Source organism: Salmo trutta, chromosome 12, assembly GCF_901001165.1.
Source record: "Salmo trutta chromosome 12, fSalTru1.1, whole genome shotgun sequence".
Taxonomy (NCBI): domain Eukaryota; kingdom Metazoa; phylum Chordata; class Actinopteri; order Salmoniformes; family Salmonidae; genus Salmo; species Salmo trutta.
Genome location: NC_042968.1, coordinates 37,547,311 through 37,557,596, shown reverse-complemented (window position 1 = coordinate 37,557,596; position 10,286 = coordinate 37,547,311). Strand labels below are relative to the sequence as shown.

Sequence of the window (10,286 nt, the reverse complement as noted above, 5' to 3'; positions counted from 1 at the left end):
AGCTAAGTTTGAGTAATTTCTTTTGTTCAGGTAACACTTGGACCGAAAAGTTGAGTAAACAAAAAAAAAAGTCTGTGGAACCAGTTACTTAATAATAATTAGTTGAAACTAGATTTTATTTATATATATAATTTTTTTTACAGTGCATGCATGACCAGGACAAATTTGAAACAATTACTTTATGTTCATATCCAGGATTACATTTTGAACAGGATTTTTGGACGAAAATAGTTATAAACAGCAGTTAAAAATAGTTAAAGCTCAGACACACCAGTAAGATTGTCAAACGTTTGCCTGGTAAAATTGTCAAACATTTGCCTGCCGACTGTATTTAGCAACTCCGAACAGTGTCGGCAGTCACTCTTTTGTGATCCCACAACAAAGACCTTGGAAGTCGTCACCCACTCACTTTTAAAATACTCCAAACCAGAAGGTGGCAGTAGCTTTGTTTGGCAATGCATATCCGTGCGTCTTGTTTATGGTCTAGATTACCAGACATCTGTGTTTATGTTGCTACTAGCCAGATGGCCACAGCTAGATAACTACCTAGCAAGGTGAAGAATAAACCATTTTATTCACTCTCCATAATCCCAAAGTACCAGCCCATAGCCAAATGTTTAGCTAGCTAACGTTAGGTAGCTAAGGAAACTGCACAACTCGGCAACTAACACAGGCAGCTGTTTCATGGACACTAGCGAATCCATTGTTATTTACATACATTGTCAATACTAACTACAGTGGTTAGCTAGCTTGGAGGAATAATTGAGTATTGTGTCTGTGCACTTAGCTAGTTTCCATCCCATAGCCTACATTGCATATGAAGTGTGACTGGCTCATCCGAGGCTGTGCGGAAAACTGCCCTCTTATTTCCTTTTTTCGTTGTGGGGGTTGGTGCTCTCTGATTGGGTTTCCACTAGCTACCGCAAAGGTCAAAATTGTCTATAGCATAAAAATTAATGAAAACAAACATTTGCTTTCTGGTCTTAATTTAAGGTTATGGTTAGGCATAATGTTAGCAGTGTGGTTAAGTTTAGGTTTAAAATCACATTTTAGGTTTATGACTTTGTGGTTGTGGTAACTAATGACGAACCTCTGATTGGCTCAAAATCAAGTTGTTGGCCACTGACTAGAAGCCGTAGGTTCGTCGCTACCAGGTTGGCACGCAGCAGGAACCGCTTTTGCTCTAGCAAGCGAAGGAACGCCACCCGCTGTGATAAGTACTTTTCGGCAGTGTAATTCTCGGTGTTTCGTGCTTTAAATGTAGAAGCCATCATGGGGAGTATACTGTACAAAATAATTATCTTGAAAAACGACCCATTCAATGTAAGAAGTGTGTCATATCATTAATTCCATTGGTTTCTTATGATGTAAATTAGTATGCAGTAATTCACATGAGAGCTACAATTTAACAACATAGGAATTATAACCCTTTCTCTCTTCAGTGATGAAGCAGGCCTTGAAGTAAGACATGAATGACAGCCAAGACCACGCCCACTGTCATGTTTGAGTCCTCAGCAGGAGCTAGAGCAGGAGAAAGTAGAGGAGAGAATCCAATTGAGGGTAAATATCACTGGTTAGTTCTACTTTATTGGTGAGTGCTGGTCATATTTTCCCTATCGGTTGGACTACTGCCGGGCTACAGCCCCCAAAGATACATTTAAGCTACAGGACTGAGTAAGAGCTGAGCCTGTCTACAAGTCCTACCATTTGAGGCTGTTGTAGTTGGTGCTGCTGTGGTACTAATGGTACCCGTGGGGGTGGTTGCTGGGACCACAGTGGTAGTTGCCAGTGCAGCGGTGGTGGGTACGAGGCTAACAGAGCCGGAGCGGACGGTGTAGCTCCTGGTCAGCACGCTGTCAACCATTACCTGGTTGCTGCTGGCCCTGTCACACTGATCAGGACACTTCTGAGAGGGCCTCGTGGTGACACAGAGATACACTGTACACTCCACGTACATCTGCAGACGACAAGAGACACGATAAACTACACATGCAACACTTGCACTACTGATTGTTACACTATTATGATCATATAGGCTAACGTCGTTAGAGAGAGTCAGACCCAACACCCCAAAAATCTTGGAGAAACATATTGTGAGAATTTGAAATAAGCATTATACACATTTGATGGCCTTTCAGATGGACATATACTGTTATTCAAACAGAGCTGAAAGGGACAAACACATAGTGGCAGACTGACACATTGATTGATGTAATCAATCAATCAGTAAAAACAATAATAAAACATGTTTTAAATTAAATATAAACTGGGTGGTTCGAGCGCTGAATGCTGATTGGCTGACAGCCGTGGTATATCAGACATTATAAACTGGGTGGTTCGAGCCCTGAATGCTGATTGCCTGACAGCCGTGGTATATCAGACCGAATACCACAGGTATGACAAAACATTTATTTTCACTGCTCTATTTACATTGGTAACCAGTTTATAATAGCAATAAGGAACCTCTGGGGTTTGTGGTATATGGCCAATATACCACAGCTAACGACTGTATCCAGGCACTCTGCGTTGCGTCGTGCATAAGAACCGCCCTTAGCCTTGGTATATTGGCCATATACCACAACCCCTCGTGCCATTGCTTAAGTATGGGATATAGGCGCTAGTTAGTCTATTTCTATTTTTAGTCCCTGGGCTTTAGCTCAACTGGATAGTCATGTTGGCAGGTTCCGGATGCCTGAGAGACAATGGGAGCACCCTTCATACCCCTGAAGAGAGATACATGGCCAGAAAGACACACCATGGTTCCTTTAGTTTTGATAGTGCTCAGGTTGATTCGGTATACCCTGACAGTGGAGGTTGACGTCAGAATCTCCAGGGTTCCATTTCCAGCCGAACACCTGAGAAAGAAGGAAGACATTGAATGTTTTTAATGTATGTGAGAGAAGCGGTTTCAAAACAGGCAATCTCAGTAAACTATCCATTTCATAGCGACGTGACAAATTGCTACCATCTCAACTGAGTTTAAATGGACAGTTTTCTGAAATTCCATGCATTGTTTAGTTCATATGGCTTATCGTAGAGCTTGTTTTAAAAACCCAAGTACTCCATTTGGGGTAATAAAAAATAATTAAGATTGGGTAAAAAATTTAGAAAACGATCCCTGACCCCTGATCCAGGATACAGAGGCTGTCAGCCATGTCTTCTGTCTCGGACTCCATGCACTTGCCCACCATCAACTCTGCCCTGTCCAGAGAGGTGTTGGAGAACACATGCAGGTCCAGTGTGTCCAGCCTGCTCGCGGTGCGGACCGACGTCTCTCGGCGGACACGCTGCGAGGAAGGGAGGAGGTGGCGGAACTTGGGGATTTTGGTTCTGTTAGCCATGGGCCCCTCCCCAGGCCGGTAGAACTCCAACCAGAACTTAACGATGCCGAAGGTCTCCTGCTCCGACGGCATGTTGATGGCGTACCGAGGGCCCTTGGCCTCGACGCCAGGGAAACGGCAGGCTATTGGCATAATCAGGGTGGGCTGCCGACTGATGACAGTGTTGCGTACGCTTCGCAGGGTGTTGGTGTACACCATCTCTGAACCAGAGTGCTGAGGAGAAAAGGAACAGGATATCATGTGTGGATATTCTGGTTCATTCACACATCACAGCAGACAGTCTGTTAAAACTGATTTATGGAAGGAGCAGTGGCGTGCATTCATGTATGCAAAGGCAAGCCAGGCTTCCTCAGAAAATTGACTAAGAAAAAAACGTATACAATTATTTATCTTTCATCTCTCTGAGTTTCATAATTTTCCTTCAATTCGCAAGAGGCTGAGTGTACTGTATCTCACCGGTGAAAGCATCCGAGCAAGCGAAACTGTACTCCTCTGACTGTATGTGTAGCCCATCTACCTGATGCTGTCTGGTTAAAAAGAGTGTGACATTGTTGCCGCCCATAGTATTAAACGCAAGGGAATCCAGCAAGCATTTGGTCTTCCTTGATAAAAAAGTATAAAATAATAGCCAATCAGCATTGAGCTAAACTGAGTGAGCTCAAACTGTGAATGGTCCTGGCACACCAAAAAAAAGGTCCAGAGAGGCCAGTTTGAAATTGGCTTCACACCAATCACATCACATCGAGAGCAAAACGTTATTGACAGAAAAAACTTGATTTGTTGCATCTCGTTGCACTGTTATCCTCCAGTGGCTAGCTAGCTAGCTAAAATTTACCCTTTCTTAAATTAGCCATAGATGGAGATAGAGATTTGGACTTGTAGTTTTACTTAATTCTCCTTACTGGCCAATGATTATAACAGTGATTCTTATCCAACCAACCATACATTGTGTCCCTGGCCTGAAAGGATGGAAGTTCATTATGTAGCTAGATGTAGTAGGCTAATGTTAATTAGCTGGCTCATCATTACATGAAAGTTAGGCTAGCGAGCAAGTATTTTAGCCAGGTAGCCTAGGACAACAAAACCTAAAAGCATGTAGTGTATGACAGAATCATAGACCGTTTCATCAACATGACAGGAAGATGCCATTGACATTTCTCTACAAGTAGGCTGGGTCAACATGTTTTTTCTACTTGCAAGAACACATACAGTTGAAGTCGGAAGTTTACATACACTTAGGTTGGAGTCATTAAAACTAGTTTTTCAACCACTCCACAAATTTCTTGTTAACAAATTATAGTTTTGGCAAGTCGGTTAGGACATCTACTTTGTGCATGACACAAATAATTTTTCCAACAATTGTTTACAGACAGATTATTTCACTTATAATTCACTGTATCACAATTCCAGTGGGTCAGAAGTTTACATACACTAAGTTGACTGGGCCTTTAAACAGCTTGGAAAAATTCAAGAAAATGATGTCATGGCTTTAGAAGCTTCTGATAGGCTAATTGACATAATTTGAGTCAATTGGAGGTGTAGCTGTGGATGTATTTCAAGGCCTACCTTCAAACTCAGTGCCTCTTTGCTTGACATTATGGGAAAATCAAAAGAAGTCAGCCAAGACCTCAGAAAAAAAAATTGTAGACCTCCACAAGTCTGGTTCATCCTTGGGAGCAATTTCCAAACGCCTGAAGGTACCACATTTAACTGTACAAACAATAGTACGCAAGTATAAACACCATGGGACCACGCAGCCGTCATACCGATCAGGAAGGAGACGCGTTCTGTCTCCTAGAGATGAACGTACTTTTGTGCGAAAAGTGCAAATCAATCCCAGAACAACAGCAAAGGACCTTGTGAAGATGCTGGAGGAAACAGGTACAAAAATATCTATATCCATTGTAAAACGAGTCCTATATCGACATAACCTGAATGGCTGCTCAGCAAGGAAGAAGTCACTGCTCCAAAACCGCCATAAAAAAGCCAGACTACGGTTTGAAACTGCACATGGGGACAAAGATCGTACTTTTTGGAGAAATGTCCTCTGGTCTGGCCAGGGACAAATAGAACTGTTTGGCCATAATGACCGTCGTTATGTTTGGAGGAAAAAGGGGGAGCCTTGCAAGCCGAAGAACACCATCCCAACCGTGAAACACGGGGGTGGCAGCATCATGTTGTGGGTGTGATTTGCTGCAGGAGGAACTGGTGCACTTCACAAAATAGATGGCATCATGAGGTAGGAAAATGATGTGGATAATATTGAAGCAACATCTCAAGACCTCAGTCAGGAAGTTAAAGCTTGGTTGCAAAGGGGTCTTCCAAATGGACAATAACCCCAAGTGTACTTCCAAAGTTGTGGCAAAATGGCTTTAGGATAACAAAGTCAAGGTATTGGAGTGGCCATCACAAAGCCCTGACCTCAATCCTACAGAACATTTGTGGACAGAACTGAAAAAGCATGTGCGAGCAAGGAGGCCTACAAATCTGACTCAGTTACACCAGCCATGTCAGGAGGAATGGGCCAAAATTAACCCAACTTATTGTGGGAATCTTGTGGAAGGCTACCCGAAACGTTTGACCCAAGTTAAACAATTTAAAGGCAATGCTACCAAATACTAACTGAGTGTATGTAAACTTCTGACCCACTGGGAATGTGATGAAAGAAATAAAAGCTGAAATAAATCATTCTCTCTTCTATTATTCTGACATTTCACATTCTTAAAATAAAGTGGTCATCCTAGCTGACCTAAAACAGGGAATTTTTACTAGGATTAAATGTCAGGAATTGTGGAAAACAGAGTTTAAATGTATTTGGCTAAAGTGTATGTAAACTTCCGACTTCAACTGTACACACACACACACAGAAATCAGAACTATGGACAGCCACATCATATTTAGCTTATGTTGATTTGACTAAATCGTTTTTGGTATCTTTAAGTTGTCACTGTATTAGACTAAGCAGGGGTGATTCGACGATATGGAAATGTTGATGTTGAAATGGTGCTGGAATAGTGGAGGCAGCTCCTACTTTGTTTGTGACTTGCGGTAACTCTCTGTGGTTCTAAATCAATAGTTGTTTAGTGGTCCGAAAATGTCTGAAACATTTATTTATTTATTTTACCTTTATTTAACTAGGCAAGTCAGTTAAGAACAAATTCTTATTTTCAATGACTGCCACTGTGTCTTCTTATTGTCTAGGTCTTAGGCTTATATATCACGATGGCAAGGCATATGAACTAACAGGTTATAGAGCAAACAACGCAATTTTCACAACATGTAGGTTGTAATATGGCATTTTCTCTGGCTTGGCTTCCCCAGTTATTTTACTCATGCACCACTACTGGGAAGGAGCCAATGTAAGTTTTGCATTTGATACAGTGGGCGGAGTCTCGTACCACTCTCTTAGTGCCGCAGCCAGTCAGAGAGATGCTGGCCATCACATGGGTGGAGTTGGAGGTGACACTACAGGAAGGATGGTTGAGCTGGAGCTCTGACACAATCAGGTTCTTCAGGGTGGAAATGGGGAGAACCAGATGCATCTCAGTCTTCCCACATGTCAGCTCTGGAAGGAGACAGAAATAATAATAATAATACATGGGACTTATAGCGCTTTTCATGGACACAAATGGTATAAATGAAAACAAAAACAAAAATACAGTCTCCAAACAAAATATCAGACTAAACAAAACATGAATAAAGAAGGAAAAGAGGGTAATGTATCAGTGTATGGGGAGGGGAGGGATCTGGATAGGAACCTGGTTTAGGGTAAGGGTTTGGGTTATGGTGAAGAGAGGAGGGATCTGGATAGGAACCTGGTTTAGGGTAAGGGTTTGGGTTATGGTGAAGAGAGGAGGGATCTGGATAGGAACCTGGTTTAGGGTAAGGGTTTGGGTTATGGTGAAGAGAGGAGGGATCTGGATAGGAACCTCGTTAAGGGTTAGGGTTTGGGTTATGGTGAAGAGAGGAGGGATCTGGATAGGAACCTGGTTTAGGGTAAGGGTTTGGGTTATGGTGAAGAGAGGAGGGATCTGGATAGGAACCTCGTTAAGGGTTAGGGTTTGGGTTATGGTGAAGAGAGGAGGGATCTGGATAGGAACCTCGTTAAGGGTTTGGGTTATGGTGAAGAGAGGAGGGATCTAGATAGCAACCTGGTTTAGGGTAAGGGTTTGGGTTATGGTGAAGAGAGGAGGGATCTGGATAGGAACCTGGTTTAGGGTAAGGGTTTGGGTTATGGTGAAGAGAGGAGGGATCTGGATAGGAACCTGGTTTAGGGTAAGGGTTTGGGTTATGGTGAAGAGAGGAGGGATCTGGATAGGAACCTGGTTTAGGGTAAGGGTTTGGGTTATGGTGAAGAGAGGAGGGATCTGGATAGGAACCTGGTTTAGGGTAAGGGTTTGGGTTATGGTGAAGAGAGGAGGGATCTGGATAGGAACCTGGTTTAGGGTAAGGGTTTGGGTTATGGTGAAGAGAGGAGGGATCTGGATAGGAACCTCGTTAAAGGTAAGGGTTTGGGTTATGGTGAAGAGAGGAGGGATCTAGATAGCAACCTGGTTTAGGGTAAGGGTTTGGGTTATGGTGAAGAGAGGAGGGTCTTTGTAGTGTATTTCTTTGCTTGTATGTTTTTGTCTTTTCCATATTGGTTGGAAAGAGACGATACATCAAGAACAAGACAGCCAGCCAGCCAGCCAGCCAGCCAGCCAGACAGACAGACAGACAGACAGACAGACAGACAGACAGACAGACAGACAGACAGACAGACAGACAGACAGACAGACAGACAGACAGACAGACAGAAGGAGAGGATCGTGACAGACAGACAGTCAGTCAGACAGTCAGTCAGTCAGTAGTGGATATCAACTACACAGTGTGTTCTATACCTGTTCCAGTGGGAATGGTCTCCATCTGTCCTGGAACAGAAAAAAAGGTGTAAATTATGAACATGTTTTGAACCAAATATTGCACCTATGCTTTACCTCACCCCACTTTCACCACTGTAAACAACTAAGAAACGATCCTTTCACCATGCTTACTCTCGGGGACACACACACACACAAAACAGAAAGAACTGTGATTGTTCTTGTCCTTACTTTGGTAAAGCCACACACATCTGGGTTCAGACTGCAAACTGTGAAGACAAAAGGTTGTGTAAAGTACATCAGACAGGTTGGTTATAACATATGCCTAAACATTATTGGTTGCTGACAAAATGTCAACTTAACATTTATTGTTCTCTTTCCTCAAAAAGTGACCTGTTGGTGTTGGCCAGGAAACAAAGGGGCAAAAGAGGAGGCAGGTTGTTGGGGCTCCGGATCCATGTGAGATTCATGGTGGCCAGGGAACCCTTGGTGTCCAGCGCTGTCCTGAAGAGGCCAGGGGGACCAACCACCACTATCTCTGATACGCTGAAGAAGAGACATACCACAAACACAGTCGACACAGTAGAAATATGCACAGAAACTGACTAACTTCTCCAATAGAAATCCCCGATGAAAGTTTTGAAAACAACCCATTTGTAACTTTTACACACAACTGAGAGAGAGAGCAAGAGAGAGAGAGATGAGAGAAACATGACACAAAAAGAGGAAAACTCATGGAAAAGTTGAGTAGTATAACACACCTCTAGGATGAGTAGTATAACACACCTCTCTAGGTTGAGTAGTATAACACACCTCTAGGTTGAGTAGTATAACACACCTCTCTAGGTTGAGTAGTATAACACACCTCTCTAGGTTGAGTAGTATAACACACCTCTCTAGGTTGAGTAGTATAACACCTCTCTAGGTTGAGTAGTATGACACATCTCTAGGTTGAGTAGTATAACACACCTCTAGGTTGAGTAGTATAACACACCTCTAGGTTGAGTAGTATGACACACCTCTAGGTTGAGTAGTATAACACACCTCTCTAGGTTGAGTAGTATAACACACCTCTAGTAGTAGTATAACACACCTCTAGGTTGAGTAGTATAACACACCTCTAGGTTGAGTATAACACACCTCTCTAAGTTGAGTAGTATAACACCTCTCTAGGTTGAGTAGTATAACACACCTCTAGGTTGAGTAGTATAACACACCTCTCTAGGTTGAGTAGTATAACACACCTCTAGGTTGAGTAGTATAACACACCTCTCTAGGTTGAGTAGTATAACACACCTCTAGGTTGAGTAGTATAACACACCTCTAGGTTGAGTAGTATAACACACCTCTAGGTTGAGTAGTATAACACACCTCTAGGTTGAGTAGTATAACACACCTCTAGGTTGAGTAGTATAACACACCTCTAGGTTGAGTAGTATAACACACCTCTAGGTTGAGTAGTATAACACACCTCTAGGTTGAGTAGTATGACACATCTCTAGGTTGAGTAGTATAACACACCTCTCTAGGTTGAGTAGTATAACACCTCTCTAGGTTGAGTAGTATAACACACCTCTCTAGGTTGAGTAGTATAACACACCTCTAGGTTGAGTAGTATAACACACCTCTAGGTTGAGTAGTATAACACACCTCTCTAGGTTGAGTCGTATAACACACCTCTAGGTTGAGTAGTATAACACACCTCTCTAGGTTGAGTAGTATAACACCTCTCTAGGTTGAGTAGTATAACACACCTCTCTAGGTTGAGTAGTATAACACACCTCTAGGTTGAGTAGTATAACACACCTCTAGGTTGAGTAGTATGACACATCTCTAGGTTGAGTAGTATAACACACCTCTAGGTTGAGTAGTATAACACACCTCTAGGTTGAGTAGTATGACACACCTCTAGGTTGAGTAGTATAACACACCTCTAGGTTGAGTAGTATGACACACCTCTAGGTTGAGTAGTATAACACACCTCTAGGTTGAGTAGTATGACACACCTCTAGGTTGATGTGTATAACACACCTCTAGGTTGATGTGTATAACACACCTCTAGGTTGATGTGTATAACACACCTCTA

General features: G+C 42.6%; 1 protein-coding gene across 1 annotated transcript in view; it reads right to left on the bottom strand.

Moving 5' to 3' along the window:
• Window positions 1-87: 87 nt before the first annotated feature.
• Window positions 88-10,286, bottom strand: part of LOC115203493 (uncharacterized) — a 36,075-nt gene continuing 25,876 nt past the window's right edge. The window contains exons 8-15 of the mRNA XM_029768213.1: window positions 8,594-8,746; window positions 8,432-8,469; window positions 8,222-8,251; window positions 6,740-6,906; window positions 3,124-3,554; window positions 2,756-2,855; window positions 1,705-1,957; window positions 88-1,521 (exon numbers count right to left, since the gene is read on the bottom strand). Coding sequence (XP_029624073.1) covers window positions 1,439-1,521; window positions 1,705-1,957; window positions 2,756-2,855; window positions 3,124-3,554; window positions 6,740-6,906; window positions 8,222-8,251; window positions 8,432-8,469; window positions 8,594-8,746 — 1,255 coding nt within the window. The 3' untranslated portion in view covers window positions 88-1,438. The remainder of the gene's footprint in view (window positions 1,522-1,704; window positions 1,958-2,755; window positions 2,856-3,123; window positions 3,555-6,739; window positions 6,907-8,221; window positions 8,252-8,431; window positions 8,470-8,593; window positions 8,747-10,286) is intronic.